The sequence below is a fragment of the Bos indicus genome, chromosome 16, assembly GCF_029378745.1.
Source record: "Bos indicus isolate NIAB-ARS_2022 breed Sahiwal x Tharparkar chromosome 16, NIAB-ARS_B.indTharparkar_mat_pri_1.0, whole genome shotgun sequence".
In the NCBI taxonomy this organism is placed as follows: Eukaryota; Metazoa; Chordata; class Mammalia; order Artiodactyla; family Bovidae; genus Bos; species Bos indicus.
Window position 1 is genome coordinate 61,268,812 of NC_091775.1, and position 12,273 is coordinate 61,281,084.

Genomic DNA, 12,273 nt, shown 5'->3' on the forward strand with positions numbered 1-12,273 from the left:
TTGACAATAAAATATTGCAACCTTTATTTAAAATAAAACACAAGTTGGCAAGCCTTGTGAGACAACAGGCAGACAGCATTCCCCTTTCAAGGGTCTCATTATTTACATCAAGTTTAACACTGTTAGCAGTTCACAGTCAGACAACAGGGTGAAAGTATTAAATTAGAAAAACGCAACACCTGAAAATATATTACAATAACAATTAAGAACAAATACCTGACAACACTGGTAGTGTGACCCATGATTGATGTGTTTTCAGTGAAATCCCACACTGCCTCACTGTGTCCCCTTAGCAACGCACCCAGGGGTAGGCCCTCCAGACCCGCTCCTCTGTGCACCCATCACACATACACCTGCAGAGCGTGACCTTTGGTATAAACATTAAACAAGTTTTAAAGAATCTGAATCATATGGTTTAAGGACAAAGTTCTATCAACCACCATGAAATGTTCAAACTTATTTTTGCCAAGCGAGCACAACACTGGAGTTTCTCCACTGATAGTCACTACAGAATTAAGATTGCAAAGAAAGGAAAGTGTGGGGTCTACCCAGGGGACAGGGCTCTGAGCATGCAGAGAGAGCTCAGCCAGCCTGTTCACAGCACACACACTAACCAGGGCACAGCTTCCAGTCACCACAGGGAAATCCGAGTAGCTCCTCCCACTCCCTTCCTTCTTAGCACGACAACAGTGTATGTACATAATGTGGAATCGCGTGTACCCTCTGCGCAGATCTGAAATATGGTGGTGTCCAAACATACGCCCTAAAGAACGGTAAGATGAGTACCTCATGGGTCCTTCCAGCTGCTGAATACTAACTTCTCTGAATGATAGTCTAATCAAGGTGACTTCTCAAAGTCTCAGCAAATGTCCTTCATGATGGAGTTCCAAGAGTGATCACAGTGAAAACCGGTTTGTCAAAACAGAGGAAGGCTGGTTATCGGGCCCTCATCTATTGGAAACATCTGTCTCGTGGCATTCTTGCCACTCATAACACATGGCACGCTACTTCTGAATTGTACAGAACAGTATTTGGATTCTCCACCAATAACTTCTGAATCAAGAATAAATTTGTTTGGCCTACCTATGTTATGACTGTGTTAGAAATGCTGAAAATTATCTTTTGATGTGAAAACTTTACTAGCCAGTAGTCCCATTCTCCAATTTAGAGTTTATAGTGCTTAATTACATGATTCAAAATGCCTATCCTGAGGCTTAGAGGCAAATCTAAGCAAGCTCCAACCAGACAAACTATGCATTTCCTTTCTAAAAGCCTGCTGGCATTTCACAATCTACCTCCCCCATGTCCTGAAGAGTTATTGAGAATTCGCGGAGACCTCAAGCCCTGTGTGTATAATAGCTCAGCAGCTTGAATGACATGAAGAATCCGGAAACTTGCTGCTTTGAGTATAATGATGAACAGAGAATCTCACAGAACAGACACAGACAGTGTGTGTGGGGGAGTCGGGGTAGGGGGGGAGCAAGGGGTGCTCCACGGCCCTTCAACATAAAAGGTGACATCCTTTCCCACAGATGGGCTGCAGGTTTGAAGATCTAAGCACACGTCACCTGTGACTGCGGGCTGAGGTCACAGGCCCTGCTGCTGTGTTCAGGTCACAGAGCAATGGGGAAGGGAAAGGATGTAAATTTTCTAGGAGAGGTCAACTGTTTCAAATTTGTAATAGTGCACTTGGAGGGTGGAAAGGGCTCAATTGAGAGCGTCTTCCCCCAGCTCACCAAGCAGGTGGAGAAACATGCAGCGTCTACCTAGCTAGCAGCCCATGTGGAGAGAACAGCCCACCGACTGTGGCTCCGAGCCACCGCCACCAGAAAGTTCGTTTCCCCCAGTTTTAGTTCAATAACCATGCAACATCAACCTGGCTGACAAACCCTTTCCTCTGCAAAACACACGAAGCCCGGAATCAAGATGCCCCACACTGGCCTCCTCACCTGGAGAAAAACACTGATGATCACCTGGGTGATCACGGGGTGGAGTCTTCCCTAACTTCCGAGGGAGATGTGGGTCTAGGATGTGGAGTCAGAAGGAAAGGAAATCTCTTGCACCTTTGTTCTCTCAAGACAGAACACACACAGCTCAGGCAAGTGGTGTGAAAAGCAGCAGCCCCAGGGCAGAGACTGTCTTCTGGGACTCTGCAGTAAGGTCACAGAAGATAGGCTGGGGCCACTGGGGCTCAGATGCTCGGGTGCAGGGCTCCGCCCCTTCCACAGCCCCGAGAGCCTGCCCACCTGCTCCCCCAAGTCACACGGGAGGGCAGATGGCAGTGAACTTCTGGCTGTCACGGAGCTGCAACAAAGCAGGTAACGGTAATTGTCACTCCAGGCAACAATGCTGGCTTGCCAAAGAAAAGCCAGCCTTTACTTTTAAAAGTCTGGTAGCTGGAAAAACTGGAACTCCCTCCAAAGAATATAAATTCCCCACTGTTAAAAGAGTGGGACAAGCTTCCGAACCAGCCCAAAGCCTCTCCTCCCTGACTGGTGAGCTCTGGCTAGTAGAGATGTCCCTGGGCGGTCACATGGAAGGAACAGGCAACCCCAGAGCTGCCTTTCCCTATTTCTCACCTGTTCCCACACGTCCCCAACTGAAGCAGGAGGTTACCAAAGAACTGAGCTACTGGCTTGACAGAAGCTGAGACAGAGATACAGACAGCTCAAGTCTATTAATACATAAGAAGAAATTTATGTCCAGAGACACTTACCTAAAGATGACTGGTCGTAACAGATGCTTGGGACACAGAGATGGCCCCTAAACCCAGGTAGAATGAGTTAATGCAAGCAAGATGATGAAACCCAAAAATCATCAAGAATAAAAATGCAGACAACCCTGTCAGCTCAGCGTAAATGCCTTGGGGCGTCGGGGGTTGAATGCAGAGCCTGATGCTAACAGTGACATCAGGAGCAAAAATGGAAGGAAGTAGGAGAGGCACGAAAGCAGTGAGCTACAACTCAGAACTGGCCACCAATGCAACTTCCTCTTGAGTATCTTTATAATTTAAGAGGTGAGTTACGTTCCGCTACTCCTTTAGGAGACAAGACAAAAAAAAAAAAGGATGGTAAATGTCAAGCTCATCTATAATTGGTAGGAAATCCTAGAAAAGTAATTCCCAAAGTGCACTGGTTCTACAGCCATCCCCCCGCCCCCCCAAAAACAACAAAACTCTACAGGACACAGGTTAAAAAAGACACTGTCAACGTGAACAGGTAACGAGTCCGCTCCCACCATCTGTATTTAGGACACGAAATGGCTGAGCATGTGGTGGACAAATGTTCAGGGGTGAGAGCGCTTCACTCTTCTTGAGTCAAGGTCCCTGGAAGAGCTTCTTTGTTCTGGAGTGAGTACATGTTACTGAAGTTTTATAATTAAGCCAGGAAGTTGGTCCCTAGTTTTGGGAAGTTATTCGGCACTGAGTTACCATTTTAGCAAAACAGTTACTACACCTGCACGTACTCATTTAGCAGTTTCATACTTATAAATGTGATGAATCACAGAGCTGATTGTTTATATCTCTATTTTCGGGTCCCTTGCACAAAAAACTTGTAAGTCAATCATCATTTAAACAGACATTTAGTGTCTAAATTACAGACATCTATGTAGACGTTATAGATGTCTATGTCTAAATAGACGTTAATAATACTTTATAGTTATATTACTCTTTCTCAAAGTGCTTTCATACATTATGTCATTATTAAAATGATACGAAACAATAAAGTTTTTTGTTTTTGTTTAAGAAAAAGGAATGTAGGACTAGGTTTTTTTTTTTTTTTTAAGTTGCTACTTCTTCATTACAAAGTGCAGATTGCTGTGTTGCTAAGGTCTGTCCAAAAGAATGACCCCATATAATTTTTTAAATTACTGAGTTCTACTGAACACCTGCTTTGCTAGTGTAGCCATTACTTAACATTCAAGTCCCTTAAGGTCAGAGAGTGCCAGGAACGTGTGCTTTAGAAAGTATGCAGCACTGTGCAGACGGATTGTCCGAGTCACTTTTTTTGCAGTGTCTCACAAGGCAACAGGAACCGTGGCAAGACCCCACAATGAGAAAGTGAATTAAGAACCACACTCTAGCCTTGGCTCTGCCACTAAGTAACTGCTCTGAGCTCATGGGCAAGTAACTTCAACATCCTCTCCTGCCATTTCTTAAGCTGTGAAGAAAAAAGCTGGAGTGTTGCTACTGCTCACAGTGCTGGAGAGATTCTTGGAAAACACACTGGTTGAGACCTGGCCCCACAGGGAATTCCACAGGGTGAGGCCAATGAATCAGGATTTTTGTTGTTTTTTTTTTTAAACTCCAGGAAATTTTGTTGCACATCCTTGGCAAAAGCTCATTGGATTCAGTGTTAATAACAGTAGTAGTTAACATCTGTGGAGTACTCATTACATGCCAGACACTCAAGCTAAGTATCTTACACACATTATCTCATTTAATCCTTACAACAACCCTGAGGTAGTTACTATTAGTATCCCTGTTTTCCAATGAAGAAACTAAGGCCGAGGAAGGTTAAGTGTGACTTGCCTTCTAGACTGGCTTTAGAGTCTGAACTCTTAATCACTTATCTAAACTGTATCCTTAAAGCCCAAAAGCTGTAAAAGCCTTAAAGCATGACTTTGTTAAATAAATATGGGTGGTGCCTTAACAAAGTCAGCATTTTATTAACTGGGCACTATTTTACCAGTCAACTTTCAGCTGAAGTGTACAAAAATTCTAACTTAAACCCCATAATTCAGCTAAAAAAGGGTCTGCTGCTGCTAAGTCGCTTCAGTCGTGTCCGACTCTGTGCGACCACACAGACGGCAGCCCACCAGGCTCCCCCATTCCTGGGATTCTCCAGGCGAGAACACTGGAGTGGGTTGCCATTTCCTTCTCCAATGCATGAAAGTGAAAAGTGAGAGTGAAGTCGCTCAGTCGTGTCCGACTCTTAGCGACCCCATGGACTGCAGCCCACCAGGCTCCGCCGTCCATGGGATTTTCCAGGAGTGGGGTGCCACTGGGTCTAGTGGAGACCTAATAACCTCAATGTATAGAGGTCCCCTGGAAAAACACTGAATAAATTTCTCAGGACCAATTTTTTTTAAGGCTGTATCTCTGAAACTCACAATGGACATCTGTAGGAAAATATACATTTTAATTGTACACAAAGCCTTTTAAGAAAATACTTCATGTAAAGCACAAACAAGATGTATTTTACACAACACTGCATTGTAAGGTAGTAAATCTAAACTGAAATCATATTATCTGTACATGAGAAGATTCATCTGTGGTAACCCCAAAGGGATGCATACATATAACCACTTTAGAAAGTTTTCAACACCTTGTAGAAGGGCTTTTGCTCCTGCTGTCTGCTTTGTTTTTAAACTAGACAGAATTAAACTACATTTTTAGTTTCTAAAAGTAATTTTCTCTGCTTTGAATTCAAATGTTTAAATTTATATATGGTTAATTTTTTAAAAATCTGGTCCCTTTCAAGTAGAAAAAGGAAAAAAACCTAAGTTCATTTTTATAGTAAGTTGACAGTGTCTCTTTAACCCGAACCCTGAGCCCTCAACTCCTGAAGTTACAGTTAAAGCATCATGTGGATGGAGTGTGCTGCAACAGTCAATGCTACTCTTGACAGTGTTGAGAAAAAAAAAAAAAAGAAAATCCATTCATGGACATACTGAGCACCTACTATGAATGAGACAGAGCCAGGTGCTACCCCTGAGTAAGACCCAGCCCTCACCCTCAAAGACTGCTCTTCGGTGAGAAAACCAGGGAGCTTAAATACACTCAGTAGTGTTCCTCCAAGGCTTATTTTCAGAGCTTTCAAGAAAAGACCCCTTGCTTTAAAAAAGAAAGAAAGAAAATCCCCTGAAAAATGATTCTAATCCCTCAACTTGCATCCACAATGACAGGGATAAACTTAAAAAGCAGCATAATAATATTCTAAAGTTTTAGCTCTCCCTGCCCCACCCTTAAAAGGCTAACTGCTAAAACAATTTCAAGTTTATGGAAGTATATGATGAAGCAGAGTGGCAAAGAAGAAGGTGGCCGGAGGATTGTTGGTTTTCAAATCCAAGTTAAAGGGAATCTTCTCAACATTACAAAGAGATGAGCCAGATCTCTGGTTACCTGTGTCCCACCAACAAGTAACAGAGGGATCACCCAACCCCTGAAAGGAATGCCCAATACGGTCTCCTCCCTGCTTTTTTCTTCTTTTTGCCTGGGACTCCTCTGGAACACCCACAGAAAGAATCAATTCCTTTCTTTCTAATGAAAACTAAAATTTCTTCTTGGTCAAAGATGCCAAACTCTGTCCAAAACCATTTTTCCCCTTAGCCTGATTAGTATAATCTCAGCAGTTTTAAATTTCATCACCAAGCAAAGATGATGAAAAAGGAGAATGAAAAATGTGTATTCATACATAACAATACTGCACTCAAGAGCTTTCCAGAGAGGCTCTCAAAGGGATAACTATACACTTATTTGCAAAACACCCTTGAGAACATGTATCATTACCTCCATTTAATAGATTAAGAGAAGGGGCGATGGGGCTGACAGTGGATCAATGACAAAGCCAGGAAGAAAACTCACTGTCCATCAGTGTTGAATTCCTATCTTCCTAAGTTTATATTCCTTTGGGAGAAAAAAAATGAGTTTTTAAAAAATACTGCATTCTCTTTGGAGGCAGGAATGGAGGGGGCAGAAAGTTTTAAAAAGAGAATGAAGTGGTCACTGGACTTAGACCTGGTATCGAGAGTATTAATAACATCTAATCAATTAGATTTGGTTCTAAATTCAGAAGTGATCCTAATTAACTTCTGTAACAATAACTGAATAGGGAAGGAAAAGGAACCATTAGGTTTCCAGGATCTAATCGGCGTCCCCTGAAAATGACCTGCTCCTTCAATTATGCATTTTTAAATAGAGGTGAAATGAAAAAATAAATATCAAAGAGTATTTCCAGTATGATCTTTACAAACAAGCACAACAACTGGCAGGGGGAGTCAGTGAAAGAAGAAAAGCATGTGACAATAACTTAGGGTGATTCATTTGAAATCCACACAGAGTGAGAGAATGCTTCTCCCCACTCCCTACCTGGACTGGGTCTAAGGTGATGAGGGAGAGGAAAGGTACAGAGAAAGAGTCATTAGGACCAAGCCAGCTTTTCCCCTCAGTCACAGGCTCCTCGGCTGAATGCTGGGTTTCAAGAAGACACCCTTTTCCCTGGCACTTTAGTTGATAAAGAAACATACATAGCTGCTCAAGTCCTTGGCCAGTATGTCAGTATGCAGGGACTCTCCTGAGAGCCCTGTCCAGGACCATTATTTTCAATAGTGTTCAATGCTGGTTAATGCCCTGAATGCTGCCAGGACCGAGGAAGACAGCCTGCCCAGCAAGGGGCAGAAGAAACCCCCAGAGACCCTCTATGCCTATGGATCACAGATAGGCACCAATGAGCACAAAGCCCATCCTCATCCATTACGAAATCATACACTAGCCTGGGAGAAGTGGCTTCTGCTAGGCAGTATACAATGTAGGAGGAGGTTTCAATCTCCCTGAACACACATCCTAGCGTTCTTTACCTCTGGCACCAACACACACACCAACAGACAGGCGTGTACAGATAGGGCCATGTTTCCCAGTTTTGCATCCAGCCATCTGATCTGCAGCTCTTACTGCAGCCGTGACCTTGTGGGAGCCGGGCTAACAGCAGCTTCCAAAAGCCTTGAACAAAACCTCTTGGCACGTCCCCACCCACTCACTGAGATCAGTACCACTAGTACCTACTGGGGCCCCTAGTCAATCCCTTCCGTGTGGTGCAAAGTGAGAGCCACAGCCACCCCGCTGTCTGGGCACAGGCCCTGCGGCCTCGCTGGACAGCCCTGTTTGGCCAGCTCACATCACTCCAGGTAAGGACGGGCTGGGCTCGGTCCTTCGTAGCTCGACAGGCATGTCCCTGATGCTTCAGTGCAGCTTCTGATTTGGCCCACGACTGCCCTGCCCCCCATCTATTTTCCCTCTCTCCTATGGATTTTGCTTTTTGTTATTTTTGAGATGAACCTGTAAACGTGAGAACTCAGAGATCTGAGGTACTTCACAGAAACACACTCAAGTATCAGTCTTCCATTTTCTGAAACGAGAACACAAGTAAAACAAGTCCCTTTCCCTCTCCCCTCAGAAATGTGTGCATGTTCCCACTTGGCTTCCAGTGGCTACCTCTGCACCACATCACTGATTTCCTGTACACACGACAGTAAGTTGTTAAGGACAGGGTTTGCCCCGGGCACGCCAGCGGCTGCGGAAGACACCTGCAGCTCCTGCAGGCTGAGTTCCAGTTTGCTCACAGCCTCTCGGAAGGCAAATTTGTTGCGAGTTTGGGGGATGCAGTCCACGTAGCCTGAGCAGTAGTCGAGCAGCTGGTGGCCAGTGTCCACCAGCTGGCTGTTGGGCACAGGTTCCGTGATGGCACTGGACAGTAGGTCGGCACATTCCAGCAGGGCCTCCTTGCTGATTTTGTCAGCTGAGATTTTCTCGGCCGCCTGTTTGGTTTTTCTCAGAGCCACTTTAGTACCTGCTGTGCCATTGGCCATTTTGGCTGGCGAGCCAGAAGATGTGGGCAGAGGCACTTGAGGTGGAGGCATCACAGGCCTCCCAGCTTTCCCACTGGTGGGCACCGCCCCTGGAGCCGCCTTTTTCCCTCCCTCCTGTGTTTCTGACTTGGGCTGGACTGCAGTCGGGGCGGCTGGCTCTTCCGTGGAGTCTGAGCACACGGACGGATGCTGCAGTAGTCTCATCACTGGTGGTGGGGGCGGGGCACACTTTGGTTTTACCCGGCGGGGTCGGTCCTTGTCTCCAGAGGAAGTGACCTGATGCTCTGATAAGAGCTTGAATTTATTCCCCTGAGAGTCTGTGCCAATGAGCTGCACGTCAGCTGGAGTGTGCTTCAGAGTGGGTGAGATAAGGACGGGCACTTTGTGGTTATGAGTGGTTGGGAGGACCGCGGCAGTCTTGGCTGGAGAAGCCCAGCCGGTCTGCTCGCCATCCTCTGGGACTCCAGCCATGCCAAGTCGTGCCCCACCATTCCTCTCCTTGCTCTTGGGGGCAGCTGCCACTCCAGCCACCCCCAACCCTGGAGAATCCTTCTCTGTAGTGGCTGGATCCCCAGAGGGGGTTCTGAGAGGAAGAGCGGTGCCTCCTCTGGGCAGAAGTTTGGCTTTTGGTCTCTCCCTGGTCGGAGCGGCACCTTCCTCTGATTTTTTTGGAAGCGTGTCATTGGCCCTGTCCACATTCTCTTCTGGCTGAGAAGAGGTGGACACTGTCCTTTCCAGCTGGAGTTTGGACCTCTGGCAGTTCCTGGGAAGGGTCATTGCCATCCTATCCTGCTCTGGAAGCCCTGAGGACACGGAAGATGTAGAGTTTGACCTTGGAAAAGGCTTGGATGTGTCATCACTGGCTGTGGGTTTACCTGCTCGTAAGCCCAGTGTCTTTTTGATTAAGCGTGGTGTAAAGAAGCCTGTGATGCCAGACCACCCGCCCCCAGCAGCACCGCTGCCCCCACCCCCGCCACCGTCGTCATTACAGAGGTTCCTCTGTGCAAAGCTACCCCCATAGCACTTGGGTGGCACCAGACTCGCTTCTTGCTGGGCAGGAGTGAGAGAGAACCCTTCAGCATGCTGCAGAGAAGCAACAGATGAGAAGTTACCCGTCAGTTCGTATTTCTTGTGGGGCTGGTTCTCCATTTCTCGGAAGGAGCTGCTGCGTTTGGGGGGTGTGGGAGCGTTTCTCTTTTTCATAAAGGAGCTGAAGAAGCCTCCCTTCCTATCTCTGGTGAAGCATGTCTCTTTGGCATCTTCCAAGAGGCTGCTGGGTGACTTGTCTCTCTGCTTTCGAGGCAGTGCTGGGGACCCACTGGGGGCCTGTGCACTTCTAATGAACCCTGATTTAAAAAAAATAATAACAGCCAATCAGTATTGCGAAAAGTAAGTGACTCGCCTGAGTGAAGACAGTGAAGAGTGTTGTTGGCATCTATTAAGAGTCAAGTGTTAGCAGGACACCCGGAGGAAACTAATAAATACACTATCATGTCACACTGCTGTTCCAAATGTGATGTGAGATATAAATACAAAGAAATAAACCTGCTGGTTTTTACCTCAACATCCATCTTTTCTCTAGCAACTACAGCACAACCTGGCTTCACCTATCAGACTCAGAAAGAAATTTTTGCCAGAACCATAAGGAGTGCAACTATTTGAGAATCAAGAGTTTAGGAAATGGAGTGGGAGGCAGAGTTGTGTGCCGAATGGACAGATCACGACTACTAACACTGGCAATGCAGAGCCGTGGACTAGAGTGGTAAATAAAACAGATGCCCACCACCCTTTGCCTTGAGGAAGACGGGCAGGAAAGTGGAAATAAAAGCTTCATAGCCCATGGCTCTTTAAACAAGGCAGTCTGCCTCTACCTTCCTAGGGACTCGTACCTGGTGCTGAACTGGAAGCAGAATCTTCTGTGGCATCTTGTGCCCCCTCGATGTTCTCCTTGTTCTCCCCCTGCTTCTTCAGCGTCCGGGTCTTGGAAGGAAGCAGAGGCAGTCGAGGCAGATATGGAACCACAGACGAGGCGGCGGCGGCCCTCCCAAGCTCCTCAGCAACCTCTGTGTGGAGGACAGGGCAATGAGAAAAAGAACAATTTCATGACAAAAGAGAAAAAAGGGAGTTTTCTCTTTTCAGAAAAGGCAGACAACTGAGAGGACCTGAAGAACGGAGTACTAAAACGTGTAAGTGGAGTCACAAAGTATGTACCCTTTGAGTGTGGGCTTACTTTTGCTCAGCATTCTAGCTGTAGATTCATCCATGTTACTGAATGTGGCCGGGGGTTTTCTTGTTGCTGTGTATTGTTCAAATATGTGAATACACCAAAATTCATTCATTCTCCTCTTGATGAATACTTGTTGTTTCCAGTTTGGGGCTATTATGAATATACTGCTAGAAACATCCTACGATGTGTCTTTGACTGCAACAATGGTATGCACGTCTGCTAGATACAGGAGCAGGACCGGCGGGTCACAGGGCCAAACTGCCTTCCCAAACTGGCTGTCCCAATCTCCATCCCCACTAACTTATAGGAAAGTTCTGGTTACTATGCATGCTTGCCAGAGTTTGATGTTTGTTTGTCTGATTTTAATTTTAGCGTTTCTGAGGTAGGTGTGTACTGGCCATTCATTGTTTTATTTTGTACTTCTCTGATAATGGGTGATTTCACATGCACACTGGTCAACTGGATATTCTTATTTACTAAATGCTTATTCAGAGGTTGAACAAAGCAAACAGCTATTTGCAGATATTTTATTTTCAGGTTGTGCCTTGCAAAAAAAAAGGAGGCTACATACATTTCATGCCAATGAAGCAAATGAGGCTCCTGAAAATGTGTTCACCCTATTAGTAAGCCTCAGCTGATTAAAAATGGCCATGGGATTCGTGGCTTTTAATAAGGCAAAGACTCACTCTGCTATCCATTCTTGAACAAAAATGAAGTATGGATCAAACTTTGGAATTTTGTAATTTACAACATTTTTGGTAATTATTTTCCAAAATTGATCCCCCACAAGCGTGGGTACATAGCACATAATTCAAGCCATGCCAATGAGATTCCAATGATATTCAGGATTTGACTCCACATGAACTAAAGGGTACAGAGAAAAGTGCTCTGATAGGGAGCTGCTTAATTTGGCCCAGAGGGTGAGCTGTGCCCTCCCTAACCTGTAGAAGTTCCATATATAGAAGGACGAGGATGGAAATACTTGTCATTAAACTCTGGTGGTGTACTTTTTCCTTTCTTCTTAGCAAAACACGATAAATCACTAAAGGAAGCAGAAAAAAAATCAACTTGCCTAATTTCTTCTTCAAACATTTTTTAACGTGAGTTTAAGTAGTGAGAGCTCTGTTCAATTATGAAGAAAAAGAAAAATTTGAAAAAATATGTATACAACTCTGGAACTACACAAAAATGTCTAATAGGCAATTAGACAGAATTGTGTTTTTAGCTCTCAAGGAATAGCCTATCCTTTTAATTTTATTTATTCAAGTATTTATTTAGTTTTGGCTGCGCTGGGTCTTTGCTGCTGCTCTCAGGCATTCTCCAATTGCGGTGAATGGTGGCTACTCTCTGGTTGCAGTGTGGTGGCTCACTGTGGTGGCTTCTCTTATTGCAGAGTATGGGCTCTAGAGCACACAGACTTTAGTAGTTATGGCGCGTAGGCTCAGCTGCCCCGCAACATG

General features: G+C 45.3%; 1 protein-coding gene across 6 annotated transcripts in view; it reads right to left on the minus strand.

The window, feature by feature from the left end:
* ABL2 (ABL proto-oncogene 2, non-receptor tyrosine kinase) overlaps positions 1-12,273 on the minus strand; it is a 103,926-nt gene continuing 91,653 nt past the window's right edge. For 3 of the 6 annotated variants that reach the window (XM_070768514.1, XM_019976700.2, XM_019976702.2), the window contains 3 exons: positions 10,476-10,649; positions 9,699-9,932; positions 1-9,389 (listed from right to left, as the gene is read on the minus strand). In XM_070768514.1, the coding sequence (XP_070624615.1) occupies positions 8,209-9,389; positions 9,699-9,932; positions 10,476-10,649 (1,589 nt within the window). In that variant the 3' untranslated portion in view covers positions 1-8,208. Of the gene's footprint in view, positions 9,933-10,475; positions 10,650-12,273 lie in introns of all 6 variants that reach the window. The other 3 variants (XM_070768513.1, XM_019976699.2, XM_019976701.2) reach the window with 1 other exon arrangement.